A 14,979-nucleotide genomic window follows, 5' to 3' on the forward strand; every position below is an offset into this window, starting at 1 on the left:
TGGTGATAAACATATTGAGAGCAGTTTTAGAGCTTTTTCTAGAGTTTTTCTAAACATAAAGAGACAATTTAAGATACACTACGCATTTACTATTTTAAGTTCTCCTGCTCAACATGAAATGTATAGTCATAATGATCTAGCTCCTGCCACAGCTGATCCACACTTTTCAGAGCACTGACTAAAGAAGTGGCCAAGAATAACTGCCGATTCTTCTTCTGCACCGTGCTAGTTAACTAGCGAAATACAGTCTTGATATTATCTCTTCAAGCTAACTCTTTGCCAATTTCCCTGTAAGAATATATAATTTCCTGTAGAGGTATTTTCATTAAAATTAATTAACATTGTTTAAAATTAAAGAAAGTAAACTCATTTAGTTTCAGATATATGTGTGAATGAAAGAGGAAAAGAAGGAGCTAAGGAGAAACTGAATAAAATCTTAGAGCTCCAGATCATCCTGAAAGCTAGCACTGTTCATCCATGATTCCCTAACTAACTTGGGTAGTTTCAACAGGTCTGTAAAAGAACATCCAAACATTCTACAAATTTTAATTGAAAAAGCAATGTTACCTCTAATTTATAACAGTCAACTTGCTTATGAAGAAAGTTTCATTTTCTAAATTGCACTCCATTTATATACATCAACTCAAAGCTCAGTTGAAATGGCAACACAGAAGTGCAATTACCAATCTGATCAAGTGTGGCATAAATCTGTCCTATAACTGATAGGCCACTAAAAAGGAAGCTACGTATACAAGCATTTCCTCCAGTTCTTTGTTCTTAAACTTTTCCCACAGTCAGTGACTAATTTAGCAAAGGAACCTGTAATTCAAACATTAACCAAATACTGCATATGTATTTCTAATACTTATCATGGAAAGAAATGCACTTTGTTGTTTTTCTAACATGTCCTAAGAGATTAGTAATTACTAGAACAGATTATATGTTAAGAAACAAAATATGAAAAATTACTGAGCCAGTAATATCTCTCCTGACCTGCTTGGTCCTCTTTCAAAGTATTGGAGATGGTAGAGCCAGTGAGAGCAGCCAGTGTTGCTGATGGGGAAGCTCTGTACCTAGACAGCCTACTGAGAAGCATCTCATTTATACTCTTCGCGGATTCACCCTCTTTTCTCATTAATATAATGCGTTCTTGTAGAGGATTTGCTATACATATGCCATTTTCTACCTATTAAACAGAGAAAAGAAAAAACACTTGTAGACATTGAAGTAGAAATGTAGACGCTGAAGTGGGAACGGGCTAAAGTTGCACCAGGGGTGTTTTAGGTTGGATATTAGGAAGAACTTCTTTACCAAGAGGGTTGTGAGGCAGTGGAATGGGCTGCCCAGGGAAGTGGTGGAGTCACCATCCCTGGAGATCTTTAAAAGACGTTTAGATGTTGAACTTAGTGATATGGTTTAGTGGAGGACTGGTTACTGTTAGGTCAGAGGACCAATTAACAATGAATAAGTGAACAATAAACCAGAACAGTATTATATATTGGGTAGGAATACACACTTAAACCTTGGTGTCAAATTTATTAGGGGGGAAAAAAAATGTGTTATGAAAACTACACAGATGTATATTTATTTCATTGGTGACTTCATGATTCAGAAGAATATCTTCCACTTGTTCTGCTCTTGAAGACAGAACTACTTGCCATAGTTTTAAGTTTATTTATTGAACCTTAAAAATATTTAAAGTCTCTGTAAGCTTAATATTGTTTCACTGGCAAGTTTTTGTGAAGAGAGGCCTTAAATCATTTACCAGCCAAGAAGTGATGATTTTCTTAAACCACATCTCTTAATGAAGAGACGACCTGATTCGTGGCATTAGATATTTTCCATAAACATTGTGCTCCCATAGCCTATCACTTTCAGCTCTATCACCCCACTATGTACAGCAGCTGTGCAACCATGACTGAGCACAAGTACAGATATTGCTCCCAGAGTACTCCATCAAAGCTAAGGCCCGGTATAATTCTAATTTTCAATACTAGATGTTTGTGAATTACTCCAAGCTCTTCTGTTTAAATAAATCTTTAGATTGAGGTGCTTCATTGTCAAATTCAAATACACACAGAAGTGTATGTACATGTATACATACACATACCTACATACATATGAGCATATACATATGAGCTGTTGAGAGAAAAGCCTTCAAACTACTGATACATTTCTCCAGGCTTATTCTGCATTTGGTTTTACAGAAGAATCAGTGATTGCCATACAACGTAAAAACATTTCAGGTTTTAAAATGCAGAGTAGACAAAACAATTGTACTTTAACTCATGGGAACTGACTAGCTTTTAACACAATGAAGCAGATCCACAGTAAACAGCGCTTTAAATCTTAGTATACTGAGTTACTGTCTCAGCATAAAACTTAATTACTAATTATAATAAAGTATGTTTTACATTACAAGACAATTCATATTGTGAGTGTGATAGTCGTATGCCCTCTGAAGATAGAGCTGAACAATACACCTTCTGTTCTGTTATTTTGTAAACACATTACAAAGAGCTATTCAAATTACATATCAATATTCAGACCTGTTATGTTTATTTGAAAATACTGATATTTAATTAAGCAGTAGTCACGCTACCAACTTCAGGGTCGCAGAAGACAACTAAATTTGCTTACTATAAGTTCAAAAACGTCCATAAAGACTGAGTGGCCTTTTGGTGTTTTTTCATTGAGGCTTGCAGGAGACCAAATCCAGTAGAAGTATGTACCATCTGAAGAAAGATGCACGGTAGTCATAGTACTGCCAACTGGAAAGTGATTTACTGGCATTGGGATTATTTGACATACCTACAAGACAGAAAGAGCACCTTAATAGTTCTGATTTTGAAGTCTGTTCTTCTGAATATGAGCAGCATACTTAGATACATAAGATCAAATGAAGTTAGTCCACGAGAGGCTTTTTAATGGACATAACATTACATGAATTTGTTTTGAAGAGCTACTGTGCAACATTTACCAAATTGATCTATTGCATACAAAACAGCTTGCACACCTAAACATCTGACATACCTAAAAATAAAAGGATTAGCTCTTTTCACTCAAACGACTGAAAGCATAGTCACAGTACCAAAAGGAAAACACTCATACTAAAAATTTGTCTACTTTCTGCGACTTCTCTGAAGCATTACTTGAAGCTTTGGAAGAGGATGGGAATCCAAACAATTTCAGGAAATACACTGGACATGAATATGCGTATCCATCCTTAAAACCATAACAGGGAAAAACAAAAAAGCAAACTACAAAGTAAAACGCTATCAATTTTAAAAAGGATGACAGTTGTTTGTCTACAAAACACAATTAAATCAGAAACTAAACCTGAATAACAGCTGTTCAGGAAGAATACGTTTTCAGTTGAAGTCAATTTTTGCTATTGTTTTATAATATGATCATACTATATTCTCTCTTACAATACTACCATAACATAATACAGCTAATGTTTATGTGCATACATGTATATGCATATACATACACACATGCATAAGGAAAGTAGTATCTTTAGTATAACTTAAAACTTCTACAAGGCAGTTTTTTAACTGGGGTTTATAAAAGGCAGTTTCACAAAGTAGAAAGGAGAAACTTCAAGCACAACACTACTTAAGAGTTAGAAGTGACTGTGATAACTTAAGAATGTTTTTGTACACTAACTCTGCAACGAACATACTAGCTGTTCCTTTTACCTGAAGGGTATGCTGATCCACAACCTGGAAAAGGGAGTGAGGCTTATTATCAAAAGAGACGGGCCGATGAAGAAGTTTGTTGTTGCCAAAAGCAACCCACCCAGTCTCCAGCTCCTCGTTACGGCAGTACACAAAACCACTGACAAAAAAAGCAGTACATTAAAACTCTTTATAACTCTGCAGGTTTGTTTGCTCATTCTTCTAAGAAGAATTCACAACCACATTCTTGAACTTGGACTGAACTTAAATTCAAGTCAATTTAGGTCAGCAATTTCTGTTGCAAAGGTTTTAAGCATAAGAAGCCTCATGACTTCTAAGCAATAAAGAAGCAAGGAGGTACAGTTAGTCAAATCTGCACTAATAATTTATACAGCGAATTACATAATTAGAAAACAAATACTTACAAATCCAGCAATCTTACAGCTATACATAAAAACAGTCTACAGTATCTCCCTCTCAGCAAAAAATAAACTGACTTAATCTACATTCAAAAATAAAGATTTGAAATCCCAGCTATTCTGCTACTATACTTCTTTGCAGAAGGCTAGACTACGTGGCCTCCAGAGGTCCCTTTCAACCTACATTGTTCTGTGATTCTAGAGAAAATACTCAAGATGACTTTCAGATAAGACCAAAACATTAAAATAACTCTTAATGAAAGCATGTAATATACTCTAATCTTGTTACTCCTAACATTTGAGAAAGGTTTACTAAAATAACAATTTACTTTTTTCCAAGCAGATCTGCAGACTAGCAAGTATTCAACTATGCTGTCACTTACCGCAAAGTACCATGTAATCCAGATCCCAATTTGCTTATTCCTCTGCCCACTGAATTAGTTGTATAAAGATAGAGCCCATCTGCTGCAAGACAGCGTCCTAAGTCTGCATCTGAATCAGGAAGAAAGAATAGAGCAGAGACCTTTGATGTAACACAAAACTAGAAATTCTCCATGGTCATTAGACTTCTGCTGAAGCTACAAGAGCAACTGAAAACCAACAGATGCCCAAGACAGGTCAAAACTGACTAGTCAGAACCATTTTTATTTTTATTTTTATTAATATTGAATTTATTATTCAATGTTCTAAGAGATACCATAACCTAGTCAAAACTTACTCTTTTTACTGCAGCTTCTTTACCTTTCATTCAACATTTAAAGTGGTGTCTGGATTGCACACAATTTGCACAAACACTGTAAGGCTAATTTAAATTTCCAAGTGTTGCCAAATAAAAGGAATTGGGTACTAGTCACTCAACTTCCCTTCTGAGACAATAAATGACAGTAGTTCATTTGAATCATGGAAAAAAACAGTGCATCATGTATTTCTGAATAATTTTCTTTTCCTGTGTTGTACTCTCATTTCACTGTTAACAACCAGTCTTCTGGTATTACTGAAATATATAACATTTATATATTGATTTATATATAAACAAGATATATTTTTATGTGTATATATATGTATTTAACAGAAGCTTGGGCCATAAGTTTAAACTGGCTCTTCTGCACATTATTCAAAACCATAAGTACTGTAGGAACCAGACTAGCATACCCAACTATAAATAGGAACACAGGACCAAGCAACAGAACTCATGTCAAGTGGAAAATTCCTTTACCTAAATATAAAACAATTTAGGCATTTGCTATTAAAATGCTTTCAAAATGACACAAAGGAGCAGAAGATCATTCTCTTCTGGTTTTGCAACAGGTATTGTTCAGAACCCAGAACTAGAAGCAAGATTTATGACTACACAAGCTCAGGACAACCGCCGCTGCTCTAACATACTGTTTGCGTGGAAGAAGTAATCTAATCTCGAGCCTTGATCTAATTTCTCGTGCAACACCATGCTTCTTCTACAGCAGCCCCTTCCACCTCTGAACTTTGCTAAATTGAAACAAAACGTATTTCTACCACAGCTCTGTCACTCACAGAGTAGTAATTATTAACAATCAAGAACAGACAGACAGGACAAAGCCTTGTAACAGGGCTGTCAATAAACCATTTCAGCCAACCTACTTAAGTTCACATAATCCGAACAGTCATCTAGGGGAAGAAAAAAATATCTAGTCACTCTTGCAGCAAGAGAACTTCAAGATATGGATGCCTTCATTGAATTTGCAGATAGCCTAAAATGACTGCTCAGATTTGTAATTTCCTACAGCTTGCATTAAACTTAATGAGATGTCATCAAAGCTTGACCTAATATTTCAAAAGCTTCATGAAGTCTCTTATTTATTGCAAAAATAGTAAGCAGGCAAAGCAGAAAAACTGAGAATTAATTCAGGGAAAGAAATGCAAAGGAAAACATTAAAAATAACAATACAAGATCAATTCAACAGAAACAAAGGGGAACAGGGAAAGGGGGGAAAGAACAATGATCCTGTACTTCTAAAAATAAACATGCTTTGCCAGCGATAGCTATTGGATAGAGTGATACTGCACAGGACAAATAAATTACACGTCCTGAAAGACTAATGAGTGGATAATATCCATAAATCAGTTTGACCTCTCTGCAAAATTCCCACTGAAGTCAGAGAGGGTCACCACAGCTACAGCTTTTGAAGCTTTGCTCCAACCTGACTACTGGACAATTCAAAAGGAGAGCTGATCTTCAGCAATGAAAAAGTAACACTTTTCTGAACCCTAAGAGCTTGTATTTGAAAAAAAATGATAAGCTACACTAACGTAACTAATATTAATACACCAGACTTAGGATTTACCCTCTTCATTTTAATATAAAACTATAAAAAGGATACTTTTTTCTCTCTGAAAAAAAAAATCATTTGCAAATCAATTTACAAAAAGTTATTTACATATCTAGCTAGATTAGCTTAATAAGAATGGGTATGACAGGCCAAGCAAAGTACACCACTTAGTATGCCTGAAACATTAGGTCCATGTTTTTGAAACTTCAGTGTTGTCATAGTCTGTATATTCAAAAAAGTGCCCAAGCCACTGCTGCTCTCCCCCTCTCATTAAATCTCAGGCTTTAGGACACCCTTGTGATGTCCAATTCTCACTCCCGAGGGCCTTTTTAAGCCCTTCAGCTTTCAGTTATTTGACACATACTGTAGTTGCTTTAATGTGACTTCCATCAGAAAAGGAGAACTCCTTTTAAACTCTAAAGCCTTACATTATTATTATTATTTTTTTTAATTATCAACACAAAGTATTTTTGTCCTTCTCTGCTGATACTGACAAACACGAAATAATTTACCTTTATTTTCACCGCTGGAACTAGTGTTAGCATCCGGTGCAGGTAACATGTCTTCAAAGCCCCAAGACACTATATGCTTTCCTCCAAGCAAACAAGAGGGTGATCCAGGTCCCCCCTCCAAAAGCAACAACCTTAAAGCACAAAAAATAAGTTGCACAGAGAACAGTGACAGCAAAAATTACCCACATCAAAAGTTAAGATTATTTAAAAAAAAAAAATTTTTTTTTAAGACGTAATTTTTCCTCTGTCAGAGTTCATAAGATGCTTAAAAGAATCATCAATATTTCATTAGAAAAATAGTGGATCCTTTTAGATTTTACTTCCTAATGTTTTCCTTCTGCAACTGAGTAAACTCCAATCTTTCCTAGAGCTTTCAAAAACCCTAAAGCCTTTTAATCACTTTTAAAGACATTAATCCGTAAATGCATTTACACATTTTCAGAGCTGGTGCAAAAGTGCTACAATTAGAAAAAGTCACTACCAACCTGTATAATACATCAGCCACAGGCAAGGATCCTAGATCAGTCTGTTTCTGTAATAGATGCACTGTATGAACAAAGGTTTTCAGCGACCCTCTAAAAGGATAAGAAAAACATGAATAAAAGATGTCGATTGAAACAAGACCGAATGCACACAGACAACAGCATCTATGCAGAATATAATATCCAGCATCATAAAGAGAGAATATCCGAGATATTTCATCAAGATTCTTTTCTAATTTGCATTTCTTTTCTGGATGACTTTCATCCTTTTGTGGAGGAAGTGAAAAGAGGAAGAGAGGGTAACATAAAGGCAGCATGCTGGCAAAACGCTCCTCTGAGTCACCCTGGCTTTTTGGAAGAGGATGAAGCCCCATGCAGGTAGGGAGAGCAGCAGCTGTGTCATAAACAACTTATGCAGTAAAAGCAACCTAGGCGCGTGATAGAAGGCCTCAGGTTTGCATCTACTACAGCTGCTTTCAATATTTCTTGTAGCTGATTAACCGCTTTCAGATCTTCTGACCTAATCTGCGGGTCTTCCTTGGGGCTGAGCCAGAAATATTAATAAGAGCTGCTGCAGACACACTCAGATGGCTTTTTTGAATAAAACAGAAAATACCAAACTAATCAGTTTATTATTGAGAGTCTGATTACTTTGCTTCCAAACACGAAGTTGGAAGCTTTTCCCCTTCCGAAAAGATAGATTTAAATGTATACAAGGACTAGATACTTGAGAAAACAAACCTAAACCGAACTAGAAGTCATTTCTGATCCTGCTGCTTAAAAACGTGCTGCTTTAAAGTTTTACTGTGGTATTTACAAACGGAGTTTGTAACTCTAACTGTAGTGTTTGCTCATTCATAACATTAATTTTTTTTTGTTGGGGGGGGGGGGGGGGGGAGAACTTATGGAATCTGTATGCTAACATAGAGGAAAACACTGCGTTTCTGTAGAAATAAAGACATACAGAGGAGGTTAAAAATATGTTCTACAGTTTCTACTTGAAAGATCAACGTTAGGAAGAAGTTACATTTTCTGAAAGAAGTGGTTGGCTGTATTTCTAGGCACAATAGCCTAGCTAAATACAAGGTTCTCGACTGTGCCTTGGATATAATAGTTGGTTATGAATTGATTTCTCCAGAAACACGACTGATGAATTGAAGAGACCCCTACCAAGCACTCTGCTGAGCTCAGCCTTTTGCTTTCTGCCACACATGGTCAGCCTTGGCTCTTTAATGGCCATTGTCTCCTCCTGCACCTCCAAAAATGTGTTTTCCCCACTTTCATCTTCAGCCTAATGCTTTCACTGATAAAACTCAGCTTGAAGAAAATGACACTGCGTACTTCAAAGCACCTTATTCATTATTTAAATCAATATTCATCCTGTTTTATTTTTAGTAATATGGAGCACCCAAAATTGCAACTAGGAATCTCAATAATCATCTCATTTTGAAGGCTTATCCTTTACAAAAAGTACCCAACACACAACGTTCACATTTAAAGGCAAAATGCAGGGCTTTCACAGGTAACATAGCATGTTAGGATGTTACAACTCTAAGCAATACAGAGCAGATTTGCAAAGAAATACAAGATCATCTTTCATTTAAAAGCTGCATCTGAAATGTAGGTCTTTTACAGAGTCACCCAGAACACAACAGGCCATAGCTTCTGAAAACCCACGTCTAGGAGAAGAAGAAGAAAAAAAAGATCCTGTTTTACCAAATCCAAACTCAACTTATTTATCTGAGCTACATTCAAGTGCTTCGCTTTTCAGATAAGGTAGCTGCCAGTGCTGAAGTGTTTGCCACATGCAATAGATTTCTTTGACTTTGCTAGAACAAGTACAATAGAAATTGTTTTTCATTGGAAGAAATGCTTTCTAAAGTAAATTGTGACAACTCCTGAGAACTTCAACATCTTAAAGCAGAGTTAAACTTGACAGAGAAGGATGCAATCTAAGAAATATTAAACATTAAGGCCAAGACCTGCAAAAGGCAACTCGTGACTGCAGACCCACCTTCACATGGCTGAATTTTGTGGTCCTATCTGCTTCCCAAAGCCCCATCGCCTAAAACCAGAAGGATCTAGAAGGATGTCAATAATGTCAATAAACCGTTTCGGTCAACCTATATTAAAGGCTGTAATGGCCATTTTGTCCTAGATTGCCTGATGCTGTGCTAAACCCATACAGGACACAGGACAGTTCAACCTACATTAGCTGAACTCACTGGCAACCAAATAAGAAATGCCTCCGTATGTTGAAGAGGGCAACAGTGAAATCTGAAATGAATTGTCCTGCATCTTGGCAGCGATGCTTTCTACTTCTTCATGTGAAGAAAGATGCATTAAGCTACAGGACTAATGGGCAGTGCAAAGGGAAAAGTGAGACAACTTCCCTCCATGATAAAAAAACATTTGGAACCATTCCTAGAAGAGATCGTTGAAGTAGAAGCAGCAATATGCACAAGAGACATTTCTAACCTAGATCCTTCTGTTTTTGCATATGCTAAAAACACACAAAAATAAATGCTTAGTTTACCAATTTTACTCTTTCCAAACAAGTATTTAAATATTAGAGAGAAAAACACTAACATAAACCAAAAAAGAACGTCAACATTGCAGTCACATCATTTTTGATTCCCACCTTGAAATACAAACACTTCCTATCCACATCAACCACAACTACATCTCAATCCAGTTTCCTTACCTTGCACAAGCCAAGGCAACTAGGGCAGCAGCAGCATTTTCTTTTTGCTTATACGGAATCTGATGGCCCGAAGCAGACGTTTCTTCCAGCCAGGAGCACAGCAGAGACTCTATCCCATTGAGACAGTCAGCTGGTTCCTTAGTCAAGCTCAAAGGCTGGCAGTCTCGAAGGCAATTCAATAGCACCTCAGCGGTTATGTTACAGAGGGAAGGGTCTGTTCTACTTTGAGACTGAATGAGGGGAAAGACCAGGAGAAGCCCCATTCGGGAAGTGAAGGGCGCCTGCTCGGGCTGTTGTAACAAGCCTTGACGCTTGAGCAAGGCCAGTGCTTCTTCGTCCCCCGAGCTCTCCCGGTCATGCTGCTCCTCCAAGGCCAGCTGGCGCTGGGCGTTCCAGAGTCCGCGCAGGGCGTTCAGCCGGTACTCCAGCAGGCGAGCGTAAGCATTGCTCTGGTTCCCACACACCGAGCGCAACCGCTCAGCCAGCTCGGTCGGGTTCTTGGTCTCAAACGTCAGGATCTGGAAGGAGGGAAAACATTGGCATTTAGGCAGGTTCTCTAAGGAAAAACAAAAACAAAAAAAAATAACGTGCCTTTAGTATATCTAGACAAGCTGTCCGCTACAAGAGACTGTGGGATTTTAATGTATTTATTTAAAATTTAAGAAATCTGGGCAATAATAAAAGTTAAATATATAAATAATAAATATATAAATAATAAATATAAATAAAATAATAAATATAAATAAGAAGAACTGGTGAATGGTGGGCAGTCTGTTACTGTTGAGTCAGCACTGCAACAGAAGCCTGGGATTGAGGTTTTTAAGCTTTCAAACATGGTGCTGAAACAACAACAATACAGCTTTTAAAAAGAAAAACACATTAAATATCTTAAAATCTCCACTGTGGCAAGGTTTTGAGACGATTTTGCTAGGAAATTCAAGGACTGAGCGGTGGTGGTAAGTTTAGAACCCCTCTATGAAAAATAGTAGGTGAAGGTATTTTGTAATAGGAATCTGTATGTTCTAGTTCTAGAGCTTTTCAAACCAAAACACCATCTGTTCTGTAAAACAAATTAACAGTCTAGTTACATGCTCTCCCTACCCTGTTTTTTCCCTCCCCAATCAGATCATATTGCACTCAGCTATCTTCTTCAAAATATTTCCAGTTGCTGCCATAGTTTAAAAACCCGAAAGCCTCACCATCATTTCAGACAGAAAAAAAGAGGTCCTTTTGGCACTTCTAAGCAAGATTGGATACAAAGCTGCAACAGAAAATAAGTAAACGGTGACAAAATCATATTTATGGGTTAGTATCCAGCCTGGTACTTGAGGAACTCACAATTTTGGGTATTCACAGAATATAACAGTTGAGATCAGCAAAGTCACTTTAGCTCTGGCAACCTCAAGGAAAGCAATGAGCTCCCCATTTCCTGATACTTTGAATCCAGCATCCAAAGGGCTCCTGTCTGCATGCCTCGCTGCCCTCAGCCCCCCCAAACACACTTCTCAGCCCCCCTGCACGCTCCAAGCCTTTCCTTCCCTCCTGCTTTTTACACATTAAGGGAAGAAAAACGTGATAGCTGAAGAAATGCAATGGGTAACTTCATGCAGTTTTTATCATTATAGGCAGCAGTCATACAGAATATGAAATAGATGTTTGCCTAATTGTAGAATTTGGAACAGCTTGATAAAATGCTTCAGGACAAATCACATCTGCCATTTCTACAAACACCCTTGCTAAAGTCAATTAAACAGCTTTTCAGTGCAGCCCAAACACTTTCCATTGGAGTCATGAGAAGTTCACTTTAAAGTGCAATTCACATCATAATTACATTTGAATAGACATTAGGATTGAGCTTCTGAAAACTCCAGAATCGTTTTATTAATTTCTTCAAAGAGATTAAGAATACTAATCCCTAAATGATATATGTTTTAAATAACTGCCTCCTGTTAATATGTATGTTCTATTGTCTCAAAAATAAGCTTAATTGTTTTCTATTATAGATGCAATTGCATTCTAAAATGGTTTAAACCATTTTATAATGGGCCCTCAGCTAAGCAATAACAAGCTGCGGCAGAGAAGGGAAGAACCAATATTTTCAACTTGAGTGAAATGCTGAAGGAAAGAAGTTTATGGTCCTTAGCTGACCTTAGGTGGGCACAACTTTTTTTTCTTTTTTCTTTTAAGTCCCTCTATATCACTGCATTAATTCATGAACTTCGTGCAACCCCGTTTGGACTTTGAGCCAAATCTGTGCCTAGCATGTAATAATAAACAGAGGGTTTAAATATTCAAACACTCAGACATGCTAGAATTGACTTATTTCAGCCAAATTGCAAAGTCAACCAAAGAGAGAGTTCCAGCTGGAACTCAGAAACGTTTTTCAGTTTCCTCTAAGTTACTAATGTTACGTTTTGATAGGTTCTCTTCAATAAAACTGTAACCAAACTGTTAGGAAAGTTATGCATTTGGGATATTAACCCTGAAATTTTGTCACTTCCTTGTGTCCAGCTGAAGGCACACTTACGAGAAGTGGTCATCCTGGGTTCCACTCTTATTTCTTATGTCCCACAGTTTAGCAGAGTCTTCATTGTATTGACTAGAGGTAAATCCTCAGAGACATCCCCAAAAAGAGCTTCAAGACTAAAATTTTCACAGTGACTGGCTCCAACCAACAATTTGGGAACTTTCAGGGTTCAGAGGTACGCACCAGGGAACCATCCCACTTCTCTCTGGGTATCCAAACACCCCTCTTCCTGACCTGACACTGACAGAGTTTCAGCTGCTCTGCGCTGTCCATACGGCTTCTTCAGCCCTTACTGAGGTTTTCTCGGCACACTGACTAGTTTCTCACATCTTCAGGCAAAGCTCCTTATCTTGAAGCCTATCTGAAGTCAGAGCAGGTTAAAGTAAAATGAAAGAAAAAAAAAATCACGAATTCCAAAGCAGACAATGCAACCACCAGTGCTTACAGAAGACAGATGAAAAAAGGAAATAGTACAAATTATTTTAGAACAGATTTTCCTGAATTCATTCAGAAAGGTCTCTCCCTTCCTTTACCCAGCTGATTCACTGCAGCTCACCCTAGCACGTGGCTCCCAGAGGCTGCCATTCTAAATACTTCTAGCCCCAGGCCACACCACTAAAGAGGGTTTCTTCTGGCTATGAAACCTGGCGTACTCTGCCAAACCTCCCTTTTACACACCGCCCAGCAAAATTAATCCTTCTCCCCCAAATTAGTTTATTCTTTTCCTATCCAGAGATGATCTGAACATTCTCATTGTTAAAAGATGCAGAGATCCATTTCCCTGTGGATGCACACGGCTGTTACCCAAGCTGTCCTCCCCGACACTCCACTGAACAGCGATTACTCATCCAACAAGGGGTAAAATCCCCAAAATCCCCTTCCCTGCCCTCTTGGGTGCCTCAGTGCTTACACCTGAGTTCGGGCTCTGATTTCAGACTGATTTCCAGCACCCTTTTATGAGGGCTGTTTGGGCACCTTGGCTCTGAATTTACCTTTGTGACACTTGGGGAGATCTCAGAAGCAACCAGAACCAAACACCAGCACAGCACAAGCAGTCACCTGAAGCAGTAAATCAGTCACCTCGCAGCACCGCTCGTTTCTGAGTAACCAGGCATAAACCGAATCTAAAAGCTTGTAAAGGAGGGAGCAAATTGCTTCATTTTGCCATAAAACAAGTTACCCAAGTACCTACATCTCAAAAGGCAGCCTCTAACAGAAATAGCAGCTCAGCAGTAACACCATCGCACTGGCATAAAAAAAAAGGAAAAAAATCATACATATGTGCAAAGGAAGAACACTAAATAAAATGTGAACAGACAGATTATATTCAGAATTAGCAAATGAGGGAAGAAAACTCAGAAGATAAATAGCCAAGCTACAAAAATAATGCACGTTATCATGCTAAGGAAAGGAGAACCCAAAAAAGCAAAGATGCTGTTTAGCAGTTAGTACACCGTAGTCATTTAAGAAAGACAAAGAGAATTGGGGAAAATAAATTTAAGATCTGTCTACCTTAAGTACATTGGTAGAGTTAAAATAGTTCAATTTCTGCTTTTAGAGAAGACAAATTCACATTTTCCATAGGAACAATCAATAATATTAAGCAAACAAAAGAAACTGCACTATAATAGAAATGGAAAGTTTTATAGAATAGCTTCTGGTGAACAAAAAATAAACCACCACACTCAAAACGTCAATTACTTCACAAACATTCAATAACCAAGGCACTAGAATTAGGGGAGGAAATAAAACATCATTTCTCAAGAGGATCTTTGTCTAAATCTGATTTTGTAAGTAGGGTAAACATCACATTGATTATTTTTGCAAATAAGAATTCTATTCTTCAGTCACTTTGAAAACACAGTGACTACCCCGTGACTGTAATCATCACATTTTCCAACTTTAAGCCTACTTTACTCAGAAAATTACCTTTGAAAAGTTTTGATTTTCCAAGGCTCAGGCTTAATAGCCTGAAGTCACATGTAATTAAACACTGTTAATAAAAACTTGCTTGTCACTACTTTTACAGTATCTTGTCCTTATATATTATTTCTTTATTCAATATTTAAAATCACTTTTAATAAATATTTTAACATGAAAATGAATGATCAAAGAGTTCACTGACACCTTCAACATCAAGAGGCACAAGATCAATCTAATTCTGGATGACCAACTATCAGGTGGCTCTCATCTGTCCTGCTGTACCCAATTTTTGTCCCATATCACCCAGGAAAAGACTTTAACCACAGACTTCTTCCCATTAAACATTTTTTTTTGTCGGTGCTGTTCCAGAACACAGTCAGCAGCACTCACAACTGTTAGGGTGAAGAGCTTCTCTACCAACAGCGA

The 14,979-nt window shown here is 37.5% G+C and overlaps 1 protein-coding gene across 4 annotated transcripts in view; it reads right to left on the reverse strand.

Annotated features, from left to right (window-relative positions):
• The window catches only part of HECTD4 (HECT domain E3 ubiquitin protein ligase 4), a 69,802-nt gene that overhangs the window by 48,725 nt on the left and 6,098 nt on the right, over window positions 1-14,979 (reverse strand). For 3 of the 4 annotated variants that reach the window (XM_084491509.1, XM_084491510.1, XM_084491508.1), the window contains exons 2-8: window positions 10,104-10,621; window positions 7,403-7,492; window positions 6,918-7,048; window positions 4,483-4,591; window positions 3,702-3,840; window positions 2,641-2,811; window positions 994-1,186 (exon numbers count right to left, since the gene is read on the reverse strand). In XM_084491509.1, coding sequence (XP_084347635.1) covers window positions 994-1,186; window positions 2,641-2,811; window positions 3,702-3,840; window positions 4,483-4,591; window positions 6,918-7,048; window positions 7,403-7,492; window positions 10,104-10,621 — 1,351 coding nt within the window. Of the gene's footprint in view, window positions 1-993; window positions 1,187-2,640; window positions 2,812-3,701; window positions 3,841-4,482; window positions 4,592-6,917; window positions 7,049-7,402; window positions 7,493-10,103; window positions 10,622-14,979 lie in introns of those variants that run through there. The other variant, XM_084491511.1, reaches the window with a different exon arrangement.

Source organism: Aythya ferina (genome assembly GCF_964211825.1).
Source record: "Aythya ferina genome assembly, chromosome: 17".
Taxonomy (NCBI): Eukaryota; Metazoa; Chordata; class Aves; order Anseriformes; family Anatidae; genus Aythya; species Aythya ferina.